The sequence below is a fragment of the Scyliorhinus canicula genome, chromosome 13, assembly GCF_902713615.1.
Source record: "Scyliorhinus canicula chromosome 13, sScyCan1.1, whole genome shotgun sequence".
Classification (NCBI taxonomy): domain Eukaryota; kingdom Metazoa; phylum Chordata; class Chondrichthyes; order Carcharhiniformes; family Scyliorhinidae; genus Scyliorhinus; species Scyliorhinus canicula.
The window spans coordinates 154,881,208-154,904,856 of record NC_052158.1 but is presented as its reverse complement, the minus strand read 5'-3'; the positions used below and the strand labels follow the sequence as shown (position 1 = coordinate 154,904,856).

Sequence of the window (23,649 nt, the reverse complement as noted above, 5' to 3'; positions counted from 1 at the left end):
CACTCCCGTTTTTACGCCTGCGTCGGCACTTAGACACCCGATAGGAGAATCGCGCCCACTGGATGTGAAAAAAAACCCTCTTCTGACACGATGGTATGTGAATGGATCCCATTGTTTTACAATCGCCTAGCCAGCAGAAACCTTTCGCGAACACAGCAGAAAGTTACAAGCTGGTCACATAACAGAAACTAGGGTCTCTGACGAGATTTAATAAGTCACATTTCTGGAGCGGACAGAGACAGAACATCAAGAGTCGTGAGAGAATAAACCCTGCCTAACATGAGGAGGCAGAGGCATTAAGTTGAACTTAATCCCTTTAACTGAGGAAGTGGACAAGAGTTTCACCACAGGCCTCTGACTGCACCTCGGCTGGAGCGGAACGAGAGATATCTGCCCATGCAAACAACAAACGAGTGATTCCGTCTTCCTAAATTCACCAGACCTTTTTATTCAATGGACCAAAGAAAAGGTCTCGATCTTTTCAAGTGTTCACATTGGGGTAAAGCAAGTGTGACACCGAACTCTCAAACTCTTAAAATCTAAAATTATAAGGTCCGGAGAAGTCCACACTGAGCCAAACAAAGAACAAAGAATAAAGAAAATTACAGCACAGGAACAGGCCCTTCGGCCCTCCCAGCCTGCGCCGATCCAGATCCTTTATCTAAACCTGTCTCCTATTTTCCAAGGTCCTCTTCCCTCTGTTCCCGCCCGTTCATATACCTGTCTAGATGCCTCTTGAATGATGCTATCGTGCCCGCCTCTACCATCTCCGCTGGCAAAGCGTTCCAGGCACCCACCACCCTCTGCGTAAAAAACTTTCCACGCACATCTCCCGTAAACATTCCCCCTCTCACCTTGAAATTGTGACCCCTTGTAACTGACACCCCCACTCTTGTCCATACCTCTCATAATTTTCTAGACCTCAATCAGGTCCCCCCTCAACCTCCGTCTTTCCAATGAAAACAATCCTAATCTACTCAACCTTTCTTCATAGCTATCACCCTCCATACCAGGCAACATCCTGGTGAACCTCCTCTGCACCCTCTCCAAAGCGCCCACATCCTTCTGGTAATGTGGTGACCAGAACTGCATGCAATATTCCAAATATGGCCTAACCAAAGTCCTATACAACTGTAACATGACCTGCCAACTCTTGTACTCAATACCCCGTCCGATGAAGGCAAGCATGCTGTATGCCTTCTTGACCACTCTATCAACCTGCGTTGCCACCTTCAGAGTACAATGGACCTGAACTCCCAGATCTCTCTGTACATCAATTTTCCCCAAGACCCTTCCATTGACCATATAGTCCGCTCTTGAATTTGATCTTCCAAAATGCATCACCTCGCATTTGCCTGGATTGAACTCCATCTGCCATTTCTCTGCCCAACTCTCCAATCTATCTATATTTTGTTGTATTCCCTGACAGTCCTCCTCGCTATCTGCAACTCCACCAATCTTAGTATCATCTGCAAACTTGCTCATCAGACCACCTATACCTTCCTCCAGGTCATTTATGTAGATCACAAACAACAAGGATCCCTGTGGAACACCACTAGTCACCCTTCTCCATTTTGAGACACTCCCTTCCACCACTACTCTCTGTCTCCTGTTACCCAGCGAGTTCTTTATCCATCTAGCTAGTACACATTGAACCCCATACGACTTCACTTTTTCCATCAACCTGCCATGGGAAACCTTATCAAACGCCTTACTAAAGTCCATGTATATGACATCTACAGCCCTTCCCTCATCAGTTAACTTTGTCACTTCCTCAAAGAATTCTATTAGGTTTGTAAGAAATGACCTTCCCTGCACAAAACCATGCTGCCTATCACTGATAAGTCTATTTTCTTCCATTTGTGAATAGATCCTATCCCTCAGTATCTTCTCCAACAATTTGCCTACCACTGACGTCAAGCTCATAGGTCTATAATTCCCTGCATTTTCCTTGCTACCCTTCTTAAACAAAGGGGCAACATTAGCAATTCTCCAGTCCTCCGGGACCTCATCCGTGCTCAAGGATGCTGCAAAGATATCTGTTAAGGCCCCAGCTATTTCGACCCTCGCTTCCCTCAGTAACCTGGGATAGATCCCATCCGGTCCTGGGGACTTGTCCACCTTAATGTCTTTTAGAATACCCAAACTTTCCCCCTTCTGTATGACAACTTGACCTAGAGTATTTAAACATCCATCCCTAGCCTCAACATCTGTCTTGTCCCTCTCCTTTGTGAATACCGATGCAAAGTACTCATTAAGAATCAGGTTGAAACAAAAGGAAAAAGATTTAGTGCAACAGCATAAGAGTACAGAGCAGTTACTCTACTACAGGAACTACTCACGGTTCATGGCCCTCCAGTTTTATACAGGATGTGGAAGAGGTGCCAGCCCCTCAGTGAGGGAGTGCATAATCCCCATAGTTCCGACCGTTACCTCTTGTAATCACAATGTTTTTGTGAAGGTGTGCGTGTCTTCATGTATCCGCGAGTGTGCGTGGTTGATGATATATTTGGATGTTGAGTCATGATCATTTATCTTTAAAACTAATGAGCAAACCTGTCATTTATCTCTTTGTGATATTTACAGCGCTCCGAGTTTAGAACACAATTTCTGCTTTCAAAAACACGTCTTCAGTTAGAGATACATCGAAGATAGGAGCAGGAGGAGGCCTTTTGGCCCTTCGAGCCTGCTCTGCCATTCATCATGATCATGGCTGATCATCCAACTCAATAGCCTAATCTTGCTTTCTCCCTATAGAAACGCGAGGTGGATGTCTCTACCTGCACCCCCCCCCCCCCTCCCCCCCCCAATCGGATTCCTCCATCTCTTCCCTGTAACTGCTTGTGCTAACTCCCCACCCCCTGACCTTGTTGGGCACCAAATATCCCTTGTGTGTCAATTCGGAAGATGATGAAGCTTATTTCTGCTTTATTCTAGAATGCCTTGGTCTCTTGCAGTCCTTGTCCTGTGGTTATTGGCCTGTATTGCAGCAACGGAAGCACACAGTGAATCTGGTGAGTGGATCGTTTCTTTCTAACTCTGAATACTGAGGCGCGTTTACAGTATTCATCCACCCTTCGGAATTGCTTTCATGACAGAATGATGTCTCCCAACAGACCAAGGGAGGCCATTCAGCCCGTCATACTTGTGCTGGCTTGATCAAAGAGGTATCCAATTAATCCCACTCTCCAAAGGCACGGTGACACAGTGGTTAGCACTGCTGTCTCAGAACGCCAGGGACCCGGGTTCAATTCCGGCCTCGGGTGACTGTCTGTGTGGAGTTTCCACTTTCTCCCCGTGTCTGCGTGGGTTTCCTCCGGGTGCTCCTGGTTCCTTCCAAAGTCCAAAGATGTGCGGGTTAGGTGGACTGGCCGTGATAAATTGCCCCTTAGTGGCCAAAGTGTGAAGTGGGGTGACCAGGGTTATGGGAATAGGGTGGGAGCCTGGGCCTAGATAGAGTGCTCTTTCACAGGGTTGGTGCAAGCTCGATGGACCAAATGGCCTCCTTCTGCACTGCAAAGATTCTACAATTCTCCTATGATTCTCTGAGTGTTTCTAATATGGTCACCATTGTTGGTCATGGCATCTTGCCCCGAGTTCCATTTTCTCTTGGTTTATGTCACTGGGCTGGGTAAGTAGATGACCCGATTTATTCTAATATTCTGCCAATGGGGCATAGAACCTGTGGCTGCATAACATCTCTGTGTAGAGGGCCATGACGCTCGGTCAATTGCCATATTGGAATTGTTTATTTTACGCTGGGCTTTTCCAGCCATTCATCCAGCATTGCAAGGTGTTAATTATATCTTTTCCTGGTTATTGTATTCCACGATGGCAGCTTTGTCAACAATGGATTCTGCCACCGCTGGTTTGCTGGGAAGCGAATGGTGGCACTCCCTTGGGAGGACTGCAGCCCGTGTCTTTGGGGTCAGCCAGGGCTCTGTGGATAAGGCGCTCTTGCCTCTGAATCAGGAGGTTGTGGGTTCACGTCCCACTCCAGAGACCCAAGTATAAAGTTTAGGATGACACACCCAGGTGCTGCGACTAAGGGAGCGCTGCACTGTTTTAGGTGAGATAATTCTAGATCTGACCAATGCCCCATCTGGCCCTTCAGCTGGATGTAAATGGCCGCGTGGTACTATTAGCAGAGTTCTTCTTTGTGTCGGGAAATTATTTATGTTTGAACCAACGCCACAGCAAAATAGATCATCTGGTTCTGACCATGTTGTTTGTGGGCGTTTAGCTGTGGGCATATTGGCTGCCGGCACTTCAAAAATATTTCATTGGCCCTAAAGCATTTTGGCACATCCTAAGGATGTGCAAGGTGCCACAGAAATGCCATTCTCTGGGCAGCACCGCGGCGCAGTGCTTAGCACTGCTGCCTCACGGCGCCGAGGTCCCGGGTTCGATCCAGGCCCCCGGGTCACTGTCCGTGTGGAGTTTGCACATTCTCCACATGTCTGTGTGGGTTTCGCCCCCACAACCCAAAGGTATGCAGTGTAGGTGGATTGGCCATGCTAAATTTCCCCTTAATTGGGAAAATGAATTGGGTAGTCTAAATTTATTTTTAAAAATGAAATGCAATTCTCTTTTTGTGCTGGCACTCAGCAACACTCCAGTGTAAATCACCGGGTTGTCACGGAGACGAGAGATGAGGAATCACCATGGGGTGGGCAGGCAGCATTCTGAAGCATGTTGTACTAACTTTTAACTATCTGTCTTGCTAAATGCGATGGGGCTGTCTACCAAGCTGCTGTTGTGCGATAAAAGAAAATTGCTTTCTCTTCACCTTTTGAGTCCCAGGTGCGCTTCTTAATAGATTGCTGTTATGACAATCCGTCTTGTTGTTCTGCTCATTCCATTGTCTGTGTTGCATGCAGCGTAAAGGATTACCATTCAGCCCGTCAGGGCTGTTCCTAGTTGTCCAATGACTTTGTCGCTACACCCTGCCCGCTCTTCCTCCCCTCTTTCCACACAGTTCTCCTTTTTAATTATTTAAAGTAACTGTCAAAAGAACAAAAGTGACATGTGGAAGAGCTTTTTCATGGAGCGAGCGGTTAGGGTTTGGAATGCTCTGCCAGAGTCTGGTGTCGGCAGGCTCAATCGTAGCATTCAAAAGAAGTAAGAATGTGCAGGCTAACAGGGAGGAGGGGGCACAGTGGCACACTGGTTAGCACTGCTGCCTCACAGCACCAGGGACCCGGGTTCAATTACGGCCTCGGGTGACTTTCTGTGCGGAGTCTGCACGTTCTCCCCGTGTCTGCGTGGGTTTCCTCCGGGTGCTCCGGTTTCCTCCCACAGTCCAAAGATGTGCAGGTTAGGTGGATTGGCCATGATAAATTGCCCTTAGTGTCTAAAGGCCAGGTGGGGTTACGGGGATAGGGTGAGGAGTGCGCCTTTCAGAGGGTCAGTGCTGACTTGATGGGCTGAATGGTCTCCTTCTGCACTGTAGGGATTTCATGAAGGTGGGAAAGTGGCTCGAGGCAAAATGCTCATTCAGAGAGCTGGTCTCGACATGATAGGCTGAATGGACTTCTCCCGAGCTGTAACGGTTCTGTGATTCCAGGGCTTTCCTGGGCAACCTCCCAGTTGCTGTAAACTTCAGTTTAGCTCATTCAAAACACTGCTACGGATTCACCCTTGTCCACAGTGACCTCTCACCTGGCCCCACATTGGCTCCCATTAATAGCATCAAAGAATCCCTACAGTGCAGAAGGGGGCCATTCGGCCCATTGAGTCTGCACCGACCCTTGGAAAGAGTGCCCTACCCAGGCCCACACCTCATCCCTGTAACACAGTAACCCCGTCTAACCTTTTGGACACACAAGGTCAATTTAGCATGGCCAATCCACCTAACCGGCACATCTTTGGACTGTGGGAGGAAACCGGAGCGCCCGGAGGAAACCAAGGTCGGGGTTGAGCCCTGGTCCCTGGTGCTATGATGCAGCAGTGCTAACCACTGTGCCATCGTGCCGCCCTGTTCTACCAATTTAAAATTCTCAGCCATACGTTTAAATCTATCAATGGCCTCAATCTCTCCATATATATATCCTCCCTTCCAACTTTTTAACTTTCACCTCCACGTATGCATCACACATGCATGCTGCCACATGCATGCTCACACAAGATGCTCATACACTATGCCCACAAGCTTGCATGCAACATACATGTATGCACGTATCCAACGTTTAATTTCTTTCATTAAAGCATCACGTACATTTCCTCTTTAAAATAACTTTGGTTAAACTTTCTATCAGCCCTCTTGTGGTCTCCTCGTGCTTCATGTCTATGAAGTGTTGTGAGACATTTATCTACATCATCAATATCACCAGTTGTTACGTTCTAGTGCATTCCAATGATTGAGACAGTGCAGCAAGGTACGTCTAGTTCGTGACTAGTTAAGGTTTATTAAATTATAATAATGTAGGTAGAAAACAAAACTAATACTAATGAACTGTAAACTGTGAACAACTAGAATACGAGAGCTAATACCAAACACGACTATCCACAACGACTCCTCATCCAGACCACTGGAGGTTGCAGTGTCACGTGGTGTAGTTCTACTGCCACCTGCTGGTTGGAGGTCTAATACATTAACATACAGGTGGCTTATGCATATCATTACATCCCCTTTCCTTTAGATTTTAACAAAAATATAATATACATAATTTTAACCAATTATCATACATATGACATGCATCGCATAACAATTCAGATTATTTGCAATTACAATGTCCACGACAGATTCAGTCTGTCAGGCTTCTTTCAAAGTCTTGTTGACTTTCTAAGTTTTGTTAACCCCCGCCGATTCTGCTTGCCATTCTCGTGGCTCTGAAGATGCCTCTGTTGGAACTGCATTACTCTGTGCACCTTCAGGTTGTACACTTGATTCTTGTTCAGGTTCCGTTGCTTTGGATAGACAGAGGTTTTCACACCTATCATCTGCTGACAGTGAAGGTTGGTGAATTTTTTAACACGGTTCTTCTCTTTCTCCTGATTACTTGTCCTGTTTCGGGGCGGAATTCTCCGACCCCCCCCGGGAATCGGCGGGGACGGGAATTGCGCCGCGCCTGTAGGCGAGCCCCCCGCGGCGATTCTCCGGCCCGCGATGTACCGAAGTCCCGCCCCTGACAGTCCGTTCCGCTGGCGGGAATCAGAGCACCTCTGGTGCCAGCAGGATCCGGCGGCGCGAGCGGGCCCCGGGGTCCTGGGAGGGGCGCGGGGTGATCTGACCCCGGGGAGTGCCTCCCACAGTGGCCTGGCCCGTGGGCGGGCCTGTGCCGTGGGGGCACTCTTTTTCTTCCGCTGCCACCACGGCCTCCACCATGGCGGAGGCGGAAGAGACCCCCTCCACCGTGCATGCGCCGGGGTGACGTCAGCGGCCGCTGACGCTCTGGCGCATGTGCGGACTCACGCTGGCCAATGAAGGCCTTTCGGCCAGCCGTTCGCGCCGGTTGGCGGGGTGCCAAAGGCCGTTCGTACTGGTCGGCGGGGCGCCAACCACTCTGGCGCGGGCCTAGCCCCTAAAGGTGCGGAGAATTCTGCACCTTCCGCACCTTTGGGAAGCCCGACGCCAGAGTGGTTCTCGCTACTCCGGTACGCCGGGACCCCCTGTCCCTCTGGGTAGGGGAGAATCCCAGCCTAGGACTTTGGGCCTATCTTCTGTATTACCTTCGCACACTTCGACCAGCCATCAGAATCCTCCACCCGTTTGATATGATTGTGTTCTAAAGGTTGTCGAGACCTGCCTGGTTGACCTGTCACAGCTTCTCTTCCACTTCCTCTTCTGAGTCTGCAGTTGATGTTTTATTTTGTGACTTGCTTGCTGATTTGAAAGATATGGCAACGTTGTTCTTATCTTCCTGTTCATTAGTAACGGTGATGGTGATAAACCATTACTCAGAGGTGATGCTTGATAACCGAGCGATGCCAGATATGGATCATCCTGGCTGTTCTTCGATTTAAATTAGAGTATCCAATTCTTGTTTTTCTAATTAAGGGGCAATGTAGCGTAGCCAATCCACCTACCCTGCACAGCTTTGGGTTGTGGGGGTGAAACCCACGCAGACACGGGGAGAATGTACAAACTCCATACGGACATTGACCCGGGGTCGGGATTCGAACCCGGATCCTTAGTGCCATGAGGCAGCGTCCATCGATTTATAGGTAATCGTTTTCCTATTTGCACACCTTTCTCTGCCTTTCCATTTGACTGTGGATATAATAGTCTGGATGTGACATATTTGAAGTCATACTTCTGTGCATATTCCCTCCCTTCCTGACAACTGTGGGTGGCACGGTGGCACAGTGGTTAGCACTGCTGCCTCACAGCTCCAGGGTCCCAGGTTCAATTCCGGCCTTAGGTGACCGTCTGTTTGGTGTTTGCACGTTCTTCCCGTGTCTGCGTGGGTTTCCACCGGGTGCTCTGGTTTCCAAAGATATGCAGGTTAGGCGGATTGGCCTAACTCAATTGTTCCTTAGTGTCCAAAAGGTTAGGTGGGAATACTGGGTATAGGGTGGAGGCATGGGCTTAAGTAGGGTGCTCTTTCCAAGGGCCGGTGCAGACTCGATGGGCCGAATGGCCTCCTCCAATGTAAAAGTAAATTCTATGAACTGAAACATAGACCATTGTCACTCCCATATTTGGAGGGATAGTTGGCGGTGTAGTGGTAATCTCATTGGACTGGTGATGCGAAGGCTGAGGCTAATGTTCTACGAACAAGAGTTCAAATCCCAATTAGGCAGTTGGTGAAATTTTAAGTAGCTGATGCTTAAAACATTGAATATATTCGAGAGATGACTAGATATAGCACTTGGGGTGAATGCGATTAAAGGTTATGGGGAGAAAACAGGATTAGGCTATTGTGTTGGATGATCAGCCATGATCGTGATAAATGGCGGAGCAGGCTTGAAGGGCCAAAAGGCCTCCTCCTGCTGCTATCTTCGTTGTATCTATGACAACCTGTGGAATGCCATGACGAGCAAAGATAGCTTTAGTATGCACACCTGGCTGATGAGCTGGATAACTGTGCCACTTCAGGAAGTTTCGAAAAGTAATCTACGACCAGTAAATACTCTTTGCCTTTGAGATAAAACAAGTCCATCCCTACTTTCTGCCATGGGAGTGTCACTATGTCACTCATCTGCATTGGTTCTTTCATTCGCCTATGTTGAAATTTTTGACGTCGTGCATTCCTCCACTATCCTTCGAAAATCCTTGTTGATCCATGGCCAATATACCATGTCTCGTGCTCTCCTTTTACACATTTCAATTCCGAGGTGGCCCTCATGAATACTTTGTAAAATCTCGGCTCGCAGGGACTGTGGTATTATTATTCTTTGTTGCCTTCGTTGCAATCCATTGGCTACACTTGCTTCTGCTCTGATGCTGTGGTACTTTGAACATGACCCTTTTGGCCATCCCTCGTTCAGATTCTTGAATTGAGATTCTGCAGAACTTCATCCTTTTTGCTTTCTGCCACTATTAGTTGCGATTTATCATCAGAGGCCGGCAGTGTCTCTGTTATCAGATTGACGTACACCTGCACATCATCTTCAATATGATTGTCTACCAGCACAGCTGCAGCTCTTGATAGAACATCTGTAAATACAGTGCGCTTGCCTGGAGGGTAAATTAGATCAAAATCATACCGCTGGAGCTTCATGATCATTCTCTGGGTGCGTGGTGACATCTCACTAAAGTTTTTCTTGACCATGGGGACCGATGGTTTGTAATCCGTTTCTACCAGAAAAGTTGGTCGGCCATGCTCATTGCTATGAAACTTCTCCAAGCCATTAACTGGTCCGAGACATTCCTTCTCAATTTGAGCGTGTCGACACTCTGAATCGGTCATCGACCTAAATGCATGGACAACTGGCTTCCAATCCTCTCCATCTTCCTGCTGTAACAGCACTGCACCTAACCCATCGTTCGACGCATTAGTCGAGATTTTTGATTTCTTGGTCGGGTCGAAAAATGTTAGCACTGGAGCTGTTTTCAGAGCGTGCCTCTCTGACCATTCAAGAGTATTCATCTTCTTTATAACTTCTCTCAGGCATGTGGTCTTGGCTGACAAATTCGGAATAAATTTGCCTATAAAGTTGATCATTCCTAATATCCTCAGGACTCCTTTCTTGCCTGTCGGTTGTGGCATATTCACTTCACTTGATCGGGCTGTATACTTTGAGCAGACAACTTGGCCCCCAGAAACGTGATTTCTTTAACGGCAAATTGACACTTGGCTTTGTTCATCCTGAGTCCATATTTCTTAATACTCTGTAATACTTTGATGAAATGAAAAATGAAATGAAAAATCGCTTATTGTCCCAAGTAGGCTTCAAATGAAGTTACTGTGAAAAGCCCCTAGTCGCCACATTCCGGCGCCTATTCGGGGAGCCTGGCACGGGAATTGAACCGTGCTGCTGACTCGCCTTGGTCTGCTTTCAAAGCCAGGGATTTAGCCCAGTGTGCTAAACCAGCTCCGGTCTGAATCGGTCGTTTGTGTTCTTCCATTGTAGAACCCCATACAATTATATCGGCAACTTACACACATGCTCCTTGAATACCTTCCACAATGTGCTCCATTGCCCTGTGAAACATTTCAGGTGCAGATATTTTCCCAAACAGCATTCTAAGAAAACAGTAGCGCCCAAATAGAGTGTTAAAGGCACAAAGCTTTGTACTCTCCTCATCCAATTTGAGTTGCCAAAAACCCTGCGATGCATCCAGTTTACTGAAGCACGTTGCTCCTGGCATTTCACTCATTATTTCTTCACATTTTGGTATTGGATAGTGTTCTCGCTTGACGTTGACATTGAGGTCTTTAGGATCCGTGCATATTCTTAAATCGTTAGTACATTTCTTAACACACACCATTGAATTTACCCAATCTGTTGGTTCTTCAATTTTCTTCATGACTCCCCGATTCTTCATTCCATCAAGTTCAGCTTTCAACCGATCCTTGAATGGCACTGGTATTCTCCTAGGAGCATGGGTTGCGTATTATCCTTTGGTTGCATTCGGTTAGTAAATGGCAAGACACCGAAACTTTGAAAAATCTCCAGAAATGCTTATTCTATTGAATGCACCAATCCACTCTGCGCATTCATAGCATAGCCAGCAGTATATACTCTCTTAACTAACTGAAGTGTTTCACAAGCTTCCACATCAAGTAACAATTCACGATCTGGCTACAGTTGACAATTTCACTTTATGGATTCTGTGACTTGAACGTCAAGCTCACACACGCCTAAGGAATTAATACTTGGACCATTGTAATCTTTTTAAAATACTCGTCTGTTCAAAATCTTGGGCTTGATTCTCATCGCTTCAATATCCGTGATGCTGATGAGATTTGTTCTCGCTCCTGTGTCAAGTTTGACATTTATAAACGTTTTGATTTATAAGTAAAGAAACTTATCTTTACTTACAGTATATACTTCATTATTGCTATTTCTTGTGTTCATTGAAGACATTTCATTTTGCTTGGCTACGTTGGCCCTGTCTTCATTAGTAATGACATCAATTAAGAATGTATCCTCTAAATTATTTTTTTCGACAGTGTTTATAGATTTTTGTGAGTCGACTTGTTTGTTGGAAAAGCACTGCTTGGCAAAATGGTTTTCGCCTTTGCACTTTGCACAAATGTTCCCAAAGGCTGGACATTGCCTCTGTAAGTGTCTATTTCCACACCGCTAAAATGTTTTACTTCTGGGTGCGTCACAGCATCTATGGCATCGGCTTCATTTCCTTTTTTTTTCTAACTTTAGAGTACCCAATTCATTTTTTCCAACTAAGGGGCCATTTAGCATGGCCAATCCACCTACCCTGCACATCTCTGGGTTGTGGTGGTGAAACCCACGCAAACACGTGGAGAATGTGCAAACTCCACACGGGCAGTGACCCAGAGCCGGGATCGAACCTGGGACCTCGGCGCCATGAGGCAGCAGGGCTAACCCACTGCGCCACCGTGCTGCCCTATCGACTTCGTTTCCGATCTTCGCGCCTAATCTTCATGGATTTGGATTTTGGGTTGGATTTTGTTTATTGTCACGTGTACCGAGGTACAGTGAAAAGTATTTTTCTGCGAGCAGCTCGACAGATCACTTAGTACATGAAAATAAAATAAAAAGAAATACATAATAGGGCAACACAAGGTATACAATGTAACTACATAAACACCGGCATCGGGTGAAGCATGCAGGGGTGTAGTGTTAATCGGGTCAGTCCATAAGAGGGTCGTTTAAGAGTCTGGTGACAGCGGGGAAGAAGCTGCTTTTGTGTCTGTTGGTGCGTGTTCTCAGACTTCTGTATCTCATGTTTACCGTGTTGATTGCTGTGCAGCTAATTAGCTGGCATGGCAAATTGTTATTGCATCTTCAAACTGGAGCTCATTCTCCCTCAAAAGACGTTCACGCACTTTATTGTGCTTTATGCCAAATACGATTTAATCCTTGATCATTGATAAGATTAATGAGGCAAAATTAAAAGTCTGAACCTTTAGACCCGTGTAGATGTGGGAAATGCTGTTCCAATCAAACAACATCCATATAGACTTAACCCTTTAAAATTGACACAGGTTAACAAAGAGATTGAGAGTATGCTTAAAAATGGCATAATTGAAGTGGGTTGCAGCCAATGGAGCTCACCCATAGTGATGGTACCTGAACCAGATGGTGCCCAATGGTTGTGTGTGGGCTATAGAAAGGTAAATGCAGTTACAAGAATGGACTCTTATCCTATCCCATGTTTGGAGGATTGCATTGAGAAAGTGGGACAATCAGGTTTTATTTCCAAACTGGATTTGCTTAAAGGTTACTGGCAGGTACCTTTATCCGACAGGGCAAAGGAGATTTCAGCTTTTGTGACTTCAGATGGTAGATACCAATTCAAAGTTATGCCAGCCACATTTCAACGGTTAACTAACAAAGTTATTTCAGGATTACCCAATTGTGCGGTAGATATCGACGATCTGGTAATTTTCAGCCAGACATGGAAAGAACATTTAAAACATCTGATGGAGTTATTCGATCAACTTCAGGAGGCGGGTTTGGTGATAAACCTAGCCAAAAGTGAATTTGGAAAATCCCAAGTCACTTTCCTCGAGGAGTTACCAATACCCTCAAGACGATGAGAAATAATGCGATTTCTTGGCATGAGTGGATTTGATCAAACATTGGTGAAAAAGTTTTGTAGTGTGGTTGCTCCACTGATAGACTTTGCTGAAGAAGCTTTAAAAATTCCAGTGGACAGCGGAGTTTCAACAGGCATTTGACTGGCTGAAAGCTGTGATAACCAATGCTCCTGTGTTGGAGAATTAAAAGGGACTCTGAAGAGAAATGCCGAGGCATAGAGAAATGGATGGATCATGCAGAGACCTTCTTGTTCAAAGAGACTGTCAATCGAGAGAGATTCCAGTTGGAGGAAGAACACAAAAAATGGACTATATTATTATACATGTTTGCGTGTGTTGTTTTTTAAACAAAAAGTATATTCACTGTGTGCATTTCTTAAACGATAGTGAAAAGGTAAAAAATGAAACGATCTTGAAGTTGATAGTTTATTGTTTTTTTTCTTGGGGGAGGTGTCATGTGAGAGTACCTTTAAGAAATGAGTGTTTAAGAAATGCACCTTTAAAAAAATGGGCGTTTATCAGTGATGTCAGAGTGTGGGGGGAGCTGGGCTGTCTGTCGGATTTTTACTTTCATTTTAGGCTGTTTGCTGCAGGGTGTGTTTTCATTTCGTTTTCAGAGCTGGATTGCTGCAGTCACAACCAGAAGGTGTATGAGTCTCTCTCTGTAATCTAAAAACTGTAAATCGATCCTGGTGATTTAAAACTAATAACTGCTCTCAGTGGTGACTTTAACCTGAGGTGCTTCTGTTAAAGGTTTTGTTTTTTAAAACTTATGGATGTTAAAAGGAAAGCTTAATGATTACTTAGTGTTGTAGTCTTTGAGGGTTGTATTTGAATTTTTTAATTGATCATTGCTAAGATGTTCACTGTATGTTTTAAAAAGGTTAACTTGAGTTCATAGAATAAACATTGTTTCGCTTTAAAAAAAAATTTCCATTTCTGCTGTACCACTGAAATTTCCATTTCTGCTGGCTCGTCACTCAACCTCCCCGAGGTTGCAGTGTCACATGGTGCAGTTCTACTGCCATCTGCTGGTTGGAGGCCTAATATATTAACATATATACTTGCTTATTCGCATCATTGCAGTTGTCATCCCGTCTTTTCTTATCTTATCGCCCCCCCCCCCCTCCCCCCACACACACACCTTTTTGTTTGCGTCAGGACAAGGTCCGATTCCTGTAACAGCCTCCCCGAACAGGCGCCGGAATGTGGCGACTAGGGGCTTTTCACAGTAACTTCATTTAAAGCCTACTCGTGACAATAAGCGATTTTCATTTCATTTTCATTTCATTTTCATTTCAGGACAATGTGCGGACTGGGGGGTGGACAACATCAATACAGTGAAAGCCTACCATGGGGAGCCAGCGAAGATAAGTTGCCCCCTCTTCCTGACATACACCAAGCTCAACGACAGCACGGAGCACGGATCAGGACTGACACTGGTGTGGTATAAGACCAGACAGAATGAAAACCTGGAAGAGCCTATTAACTTTCACCAAGCAGGGAACCGAATCACAGAGGAGATGGACACGCTGTGGTTTTGGCCAGTTTATGCCAATGATTCCGGCCACTACACCTGCATTTCAAGGTACTTGTTTGAAACCGTTCAGTTTGAAACTTTTGTCGTCCATCAAGATAGGTTTGGAATGGAAATCGATGATTTGCGATATTACAGAATCTCACTGCACAGAAGGAGCTCATTCAGCCCATCGTGCCTCTGCTGGCCCTTTGGGAAGAGAAATCTGATTAGTCCCAGTCCCACTGCTTTCCAGAGCCTTGCAATTTAGTTCCCCTTTCAATCCTCTTTTGAAAGCCTTTACCGAACATCCTTCTCCTGAACTTTCAGGCAGTGCGTTCTCGGTCGTCAAAACCCTTAGTAAAATAACATTCCTCACTTGCGGCTCTTTCACCAGTTCCCTCAACTCGCCTGCCGATGAAAACCGCTTTTCTCCATTGATTCTTGCCTTGCACATGAAGGGTTTGGACAGGAAGTTCTTCAAGCTGTAAGTAGGCCAGAGCCTCAGAGAATTTGAAAGCTGTGCACCAGTTTTGTGCTGCTTCGACCACTTCTGATACAATTCTGTGGTTTGAAATGGTACGAGCTGGGTTTGCATTGCTGAAGCTGAACTAGGGCAGTGGGTGGAGCCTGCACAGGGCTGGGGGGGGGGGGGGGGGGGGGGGGGGGGCAGTGAGCAACTTTCGCAAGAGACAAAGCGAGACAAAATTTACCGTCTTATTTCAGCTGTGGCCAAGATGTTAAACTGGGAGCAGGGTAGAGGCACCCTCCCTCTTGTCAGGAAATGAACCACGGCCACCATAACCAGTTCGCTCTCAACCCCCTCCCCGCCCTCTCTTTAACTCCCAGCACAGGGATCCTGCTGGCTGAGGCAAGCTGATGTACCTAAATGGTGGGGAGATCTGAAATAAAATTAAGTAATGTTGCAGATATACAGCAAGTTTAAAGATGAATGAATGTGGTTTGGGAGCTGTTATCGGTATAAACGTCCAATACAAATGCTTGCTAAAGGAGGGGCATAAAAGTCAATTTTGCATGGACTGCATTGAATAGAATATTGTCTCGTGTTTATTCCAGGAATACCACATATTGTCTCCAAGTGACAATACCCCTCCTTGTCATTCAGAAAGGACTCGATGATTGTAACAGCATTCAGGAAATGGTCTTTCCAGTCGAGCTTATTCTCGGAGAAACCAGATTCTTGAGCTGTCCAAACACCGCTGAGTTCTCCAAGTCTTCAATCAATTCATCAGTTGCCTGGTATAAGGTCCCGTCTAAGGGCCAGAATGAGGACAGGTGTCAGGTAATGAACCTCCTATGGTGTGTTTCACAGTTTGCTCAGGGGGTCTGACTTGCAGTGGCAATATGTACTTTTGCATGTACATTGCAATCTGGAACTCGGGATTGTGGCAGTGGAAAGTCTAATTTGGTTTCTTGACGTGACTGACCAGGAATCTCTTCCCAATCTGGCCACCTGCTATTGCTGTGCTTGCACGGTCGATACTCAACCTGTTTGACCATCTTCCTCGTCATCAGGTCCAGGAGTGGGACTCGAACCCGGTCTCTCTGGTTAAGAGGCAGGGACTTGACCCACTGTGTTGCCAGACTGTTACGGACTATAGAGCTATAATTCCAATGGCTATCCTCTACATGACTTGGGAGGTGCCAAGGACAACTGGGCTATGATCATCTAAAGCAAGTGTTTGGCATGTGGAATGTACATTGACCTTCAAAGCATCCTTTCTCAATGTTTCCATTTTCTTCAGTTCGGGGAGTTGGCATATGAACAATTTTGCAATGGGGTCGAAGGATATGGGAAGGGAAGGCTTGATCAGGTTATTGAGTTGGATGGTCAGCTATGATCATAATGACTAGTGGAGCGCACTTGAGTGCTGAATGTCCCCCTCCTGCTCCTATTTTCTATGTTTATTGGTTACTGAGGGAAATTGGAGATGGGAGAAGAAAAGGACTTGTTTGACTGAAGTTCAGAACCATCTGTTCCTCTGAGGGGTTGTCTATTTGCTTCTCGAATTGTCATGGGAAGGCGTAGCATGGCGAGAATGGGCATGCTGCTAGATCAAATGGTGGCAAAGTGGGGCAGTGGGATACGGGAGATAAAGCAATGGAATCTTCTGGAATACATCTGGCCAGAGTTCACGAGCTATTTCTCACGTGCTGGAAGCTTGTCTCAGTCAATGGGAATGCTCAGATAGGTGTGTAGTACTGTGTAGTCAACTGAACTGTAGTGACCCCCTGGTAGGAATATGCACATTTTAGAAATTACACTCCAAGATCTCGCTGAGGTATTATTTATTATTTTGGCAGGAATATGCTCTCGAGCCAAAAATAAAAGGAGTTTGTTTATTACCCCACAATCAAGTGTTTGAGGAAGACTCAGTCGTGCTCTGATCTAAGATTTGAGGGCATAATTTAGGGAGAAGAGTCCAATATTGTGGGTGTCTGGGTTAAAGAAATTTGAGGGGCGATCTGAACATTGGAGAATTATCCAGATGGAGCATGGAGAGTAATTCCGGGCACGTTTTAAAGTTGTAGGTAAGCCAACTGTTGATTTACTGTAGCTTGTGCAAGGGCAACGTTCTAGAAAATGGGTAGACAGCAGTGCGCACCATCTACAAGATGCACCGCAGTATTTCGCCAAGGCTCTGTCGATGACACCTTCTAAATCCATAACCTCTACCACCGAGAAGAACAAGGGCAGCACCTGCAAATCCCCCTCAAAATCACACACCAACCCTACTCTCTATGCATGTAGAATACTTTTCTGAGATTATTTCTGTGTCCTGATCTAACCTCTATTTGTTAGCCAATCCCTTTGAGCTGTTCAGCAATCCCTGCAGAAAGTATTATATCTGGAAGTGTCCTAACTTTAGCGAGTCAGTCTTGTCGCACTGGGATCAACCTGATTGCTCTCCTTTGTCTTTAACATGGAGAATAGAAGCAGGAGGTGGCCATTGAGCCCTTCGAGCCTGCTCTATTCATTATGACAATGGCTGATCATCAAGTTCAATATTCTGATCTAGCCTTCCCCCATATACCTTGGTTCTTTCAGCCCCAAGAGCTATATCTAATTCCTTCCTGAAATTAGACAATGTTTTGGTCTCAACTACTTTCTGTGGCAGTGAATTCCACAGATTCACCACTCTCTGGGTGAAGAAATTTTTCCTCACCTCAGTCCTAAAAGGTTTATCCTTGTTGGAACCAACAATTCTACGGACATGTGTGACTCATGGGGGCCGCCATCTTCCTCGCCGCTCACCACGTGCGATCCATGGGCCCCATCTGCATCGGCATGCTCAGAAAGCTCATCTGAAGAATACGACTTCCTCGGGCACTCACCTGGCTTCTGCCAGGTAGGCTTTAAAACATCTCGGCCAATGGGAAAACATTTCCTTAGCCTCTGCATCCTGTGGGTCGAGTTCTAGGCGTCCGGGCTTGAGGGCTGCTTCCATGATTTCTTCGACTGTTTCCTGAGTATATTAAATTGTTGGAACCAACAATTCTATGGACACGTGCTTGTAGGATTAGAATAGCGGTTTTAATATACTTACAACAGAGCCAGCCTGTTAGCCGTTGAACTTTCGGTGAACTGGCCGGCTGACCCTGTGGCACTGATCCTTATACAGCAGCTCCCGGGGGAGGAGTCCTGGGCGGAGCCAAGGGAGAAGCCCCGTACAACTCTCAAGCATTCCCAGAGCTACTCCCCCTGGAGGTCAGATAGTGCTACTGCACTTACAATATAGACACATGTATACACAGGTTATAATCCAGTGTGAATCACATTCACCACAATCCCTTATCCTCAAACTGTGACCCCAAGTTCTGGACTCCCCCACCATCAGAAACATTCTTTCTGAATCTACCCTGTCTAATCCTGTTAGAATTTTATAGGTTTCTATGAGATCCCTTTTCTACTAAACTCCAATGAATATAATCCTAACTGACTTAATCTCCCCTCACATTACAGACCTGCCATCCCAGGAATCAGCCTGGTAAACCTTCGCTGCACTCCCTCCATAGCAAGAACATCCTTCCTCAGATAGGGACACCAAAACTGCACACAATACTCCAGGTGTGGCCTCACCAATGCCCTTTAAGACTTACGTGGGTATCTTACATCATTGTTGGTTTCACAAGTGCACTGATGACCATCTTCCCCACCTCCCTGCTGGCTCTCACAACCACCTCCCCTGACTAATCTGCTGCATGGATTTGGAGGCATCCACCTCCTAAATGAGCAGAAATTTCCTCCAGCTAAATATTGGGATGACTGAAGCCATAAATATTGGGATGTGTCCCACTGTCTGAAGCCAGTGTCTTTGCTCCCATCCAAGAGCTCTATTCCCAGACATTGACTCTATCCCTTTCCTTTTAACTGGTCTATATGTCAGGTCCATTCATGTGTTTATTCTGGCATGCAGATTATTTATTTAGAACCTATCCCTGTTCTTGACCATCTCATTCAGTTTATGTGGTGTTGAATTGTTGTTCTTTTCTCTAAACAATGTTTCTCTAAAAAAGTGTTAATCGCATGATATCCTTGAATTAATTTTTGAGATTTGTTGGCAAGTCCACCTTTCATTGTCCACCCCTTGATTGCCCTTGTGTGGGCTGATTAGCTCAGTTGGCTCGATGGCTAGAGTGTGATGCAGAATGATGCCAGGTTTACATGTCCTCTCCGCTCTTGTATTTCATGGAGGTCTGTGTCCTTGCCTTGTCCCATGGAGTGGTGCCTCTCGAGCTATCACACCAATTGTCTCTCTGTAATGAAAGGGATATGGTTAGGGTACGTTGTGGACTTTGGCTGATTACCATTTACCCTTGAGAGTGGTTAGCACTTGTTGCTTCACAGCGCCAGGGACCCGGGTTCGATTCCCAGCTTGGGTCACAATCTGTGAGGAGTCTACATGTTCTCCCTGTGTCTGCGTGGGTTTCCTCCGGGTGCTCCAGTTTCCTCCTGATGTGTTGGGCTGGCTGGGTCGATGTGATCTGCACTTGATGCAGTGTAGCGAGAGACAGACTTCCACCACTTGATGAGATGCAACACAATTTTATTTAACATCTAAACTATGATACATGTTCAACTGTGGGTTGACACTATGCTGAGTTGACTGGAGACCGGAGGCTAACCTGACCAGACTATCTTACGACTACATGGTGGATGTTCATGTGGTTGCTTACGGGCTCTGACTGTCTCAGAGGCTGCATCCCAAGAGAGCGGGAAAACTAGTGCTCTCTGGCTTTATAGTGGTTGTGTCCTGTCTGGTGATTGGCTGCTCTGTTCTGTGTGCTTACTGGTCATCATGTGTGTCAATAACTGCCTGTCTGCACTCCATTATATACATAGATGTATATTATGACATCTCCCACAAATTCTGAATAATGTGCTTGTTCGGTGAATTGGACATTCTGAATTCTCCCTCTGCGAACCTGAACAGGCGCCAGAGTGTGGCGACTAGGGGTTTTTCACAGTAACTTCGTTGCTGTGTTAATGTAAGCCTACTTGTGACAATAAAGATTATTATTATTGAAAGAACGTGGTGCTGAGCCACCATACTGAATCGTCACAGACGGTGTGGTGTAGGTACACCCACAGTGCTGTTGGGGAGGGAGGTCCATGGTTTTGACCCAGCAACAATGAATTAGCGACCAATCAGATTTCCAAGTCAGGATGGTGTGTCTGATTTGGAGGGGAACTTGGAGGTGCTGGTATTTCTTTGTGACAACTGCCCTTGGAAATCTAGATGGTAGAGGTCCCAAATTAGGTGATGCAAAGAAAACTGCTTTTGTGACTATTTTGTGATTCAATGATACATGTTTTGCCCGTTTAAAGGGCTATAGGAAGGAAAGAATATGCATGGATATGTTGCTAATTGTGCTGATCTCATTCTTTCTTCTCTACTCAGGAGGGTCAGAGAGTTGGGAATGACGAGGACACAATGAAAGAGATTGAGGGAAAACTGGTCTTCTTGGTTGTAAGAGAATACCATAGAGGAGAGTACACCTGTATCGTAACGATGACGCAAAGAGATCGCCAATACAATCTGACCAGAACGGTTGCTGTCTCACTTTGTGGTAAAAGTTACTTTGGACTTAGTGCACAGTTTCGTTCTGGAGGCCAAAGTTCTGGACTCGTTGTCCTAATGTGGGATTTTGTTTTGTCACAGCTAGTCAACCTGACCTGAAGCCCCCAGTTTTGATTCAGCCAAAGGCTGACCAACAAATTGAAGTGGAATTTGGTGAGTGTGGTCCTTTGCCAGTTTCCGTTCTTTTTCTTTTGCAAAATTTGGTAGAATGAAGGAATTTAAATATTGTGCTGGTAACTAGCCAATTATCTCTGCAAATCTTTGTGCACGTGACTCAGTTGTGAGAAAGACTTCCGAAATGTGCTCCACACCTCTTCCTAGTGGTTGGAGTCTGTAACTACATTGTTTATGTTGACATAGCATTTTACAACAAGGAACAGTTGACAGGAAACCACAAACTATCTTTGTGGATAGGAAGTGTCTGACCCAAATAGAACTTTTATAAACACCTGTATCGTTTAATAAATGGCCCCCCAAGTAGTTTTGCTGGAATCATGACGTGATGTAAATGTCACGATTGACCCAAAGGGTGGCAAGCCTGTGGAATTCATTACCACAGGAAGTAGTTGATGCTAAAACATTGAACATTATCAAGAGGCGGCTAGATATGGCACTTGGTGCAAGTGGGAGCAAAGATTATGGGGAAAGGGCAGCACGGTGGCGCAGTGGGTTAGCACTGCTGCCTCGCGGCACCGAGGTCCCAGGTTCGATCCCAGCTCTGGGTCACTGATCGTGTGGAGTTTGCACATTCGCCCCGTGTTTGCGTGGGTTTTGCCCCCACAACCCAAAAGATGCGCAGGATCAGTAAATTGACCACGCTAAATTGCCCCTTAATTGGAAAAAAATGAATTGGGTTCTCTCAATTTATTTAAAAAAAGGTTATGGGGAGAAAGCAGGATGAGGCTATTGAGTTGGATGATCAGCCATGATCATGATGAATGGTGGAGCAGACTCGAAGGGCCCAAAGGCCTCCTCCTGCTCCTATCTTCTGTATATCTATGTATCGAGTCACATTGCGACCATCATTCAAAAATAGCCCCTGCTTACAAATGGAGATCTCTGATAAACACGCGAAAGTTAATTTCCCTTCCTTCTCTTTGGTTGGTATGTTTATCAAGTTGTGAGTATTGAACTTTATTTTCAATCTCTCTCCAGATAAGGAAGTAAGCTTAACTTGCAGGATGTTTTTCCATTGCATCCAGGATTCGCCCACAATTCTCTGGTGGACGGTCGATGGGATAAATGCGCAGGAATTAGGTCCAGCGATTAAAGTGTTTCAGAGGTACATAAACCACCAGTTGTCCGAAGGTCATGTCTCTGCATTAAAAAAAAATAACGAGGGCAGGTTTCCGTGAGTTACATCCATGCAATCGGGGCAGAATTGGCCAAACCAATGCGAAAGATGAGGGAATTTTAGAACGTGAGTTGTACTCTTTCCCATGGCTTAACTCAGTTGGCTGGACAGCTGGTTGCGATGCAGAGCGGGGCCAGCAGCGTGGGTTCAATTCCTGTATCGGCTGAGGTTATTCATGGAGGTCCCGCCTTCTCAAACTTGTCCCTCGCCTGAGGTGTGGTGACCCTCCAGTTAAATCACCACCAGTCAGCTCTCCCCCCTCCAAGGGGAAAGCAGCCTATGGTCACCTGGGACTATGGCGACGTTACTTTTACTTGCTGAAATTAAGGTTGATAAGGTTTCCCCCCTGAACGTTACTGTAATGCTGGCGTAATGGTATTGTCCATTAGGGAAGGAAATCTGCCACCCTTACCTGGTCTGGCCAACATATGACTCCAGGCCCACAATGTGGTTGACTCCTCACTGCCCCCACACGGGCAATTAGGGATGGGCAATAAATCCTGGCCCAGCCAGCGTCATCCACATCCCACGAGGCAAAGACAATTCAGTGACGCAGGGTAATGCTGGGTTCAAATCCTCCCATGGCAAATGGTGAAATTTGAATTCAACAAAAATCTGGAATTAATGAAACCATTGCAGATTGTCACAAAAGCCCATTGGGTTCGCTGATGCCATTGAGTGAAGGAAATCTGCCGTCCTCGCCTGCTCTGGCCTACATGTGACAGCAATGCTGCTGTCACTTCAGCCACTCAGTTCAAGGGCAATTAAGGATGGGCATTAAATGCTGGCACAGCCAACAATGCCCACATCCAATGAACAAAAAGCTTTCATTGCTACATTTCATTGCTATTGCAGAGGGAAGATTTATCGCCAAAGTGATCGACTAAATTAATCGCATTAGCCAAAAAATTGAAATTTGAGTTAAAGGTATGGGCTAAAAAAGCAGGCACAATTGAGGTAAAAAGGATTTGGGATTGGAAGAATTTTTAAAAGATCTAGATAGTGATGTGTTGGGTAAGCTGGGTCTGCGAGGACTGCGTTTACTGCAGCAGTGAGAGAGACAGGCTTCCAACACTTGAAGAAATGCAACTCGATTTTGTTGAACTCTTAACTATCATACATACTTTAACTGTGGGTTGACACTATGCTGACTTGACTGGAGACCTGAGGCTAACCTGACCAGACTATCTTACTACCATATGGTGTATGTTCTAGTTGTTGCTCACGGGCTCTGACTGTCTCAGAGGCTGGATCCCGAGAGAGCGGGCAAACTAGTGCCCTCTGGCTTTATAGTGGCCGTGTCCTGTCTGGTGATTGGCTGCTGTGTTCTGTGTGATCACTGGTCATCCTGTGTGTCAATCACTGCCTGTCTGTGCACCATCATGTACCTGTGTGTATATTATGACAGATAGCGATTCACCTGAGTTTGCTGGGATTCAGCTGCAAATGAAGCAGTTTGAAATAGAAAAAGAAATGAAAGAGTTTGCATTGTAAAAAGAGGAAAATAAATCAAAAGGTAAAAGTTTGGGCTTGAATTTCAAA

General features: G+C 45.8%; 1 protein-coding gene across 1 annotated transcript in view; it reads left to right on the top strand.

Moving 5' to 3' along the window:
• The window catches only part of LOC119976310 (interleukin-1 receptor accessory protein-like), a 54,334-nt gene that overhangs the window by 16,601 nt on the left and 14,084 nt on the right, over positions 1–23,649 (top strand). Inside the window, exons 2-7 of the mRNA XM_038816750.1 lie at positions 2,938–3,014; positions 14,436–14,721; positions 15,727–15,952; positions 20,574–20,742; positions 20,835–20,906; positions 21,909–22,035. Of these exons, the coding sequence (XP_038672678.1) occupies positions 2,939–3,014; positions 14,436–14,721; positions 15,727–15,952; positions 20,574–20,742; positions 20,835–20,906; positions 21,909–22,035 (956 nt within the window). The 5' untranslated portion in view covers position 2,938. The remainder of the gene's footprint in view (positions 1–2,937; positions 3,015–14,435; positions 14,722–15,726; positions 15,953–20,573; positions 20,743–20,834; positions 20,907–21,908; positions 22,036–23,649) is intronic.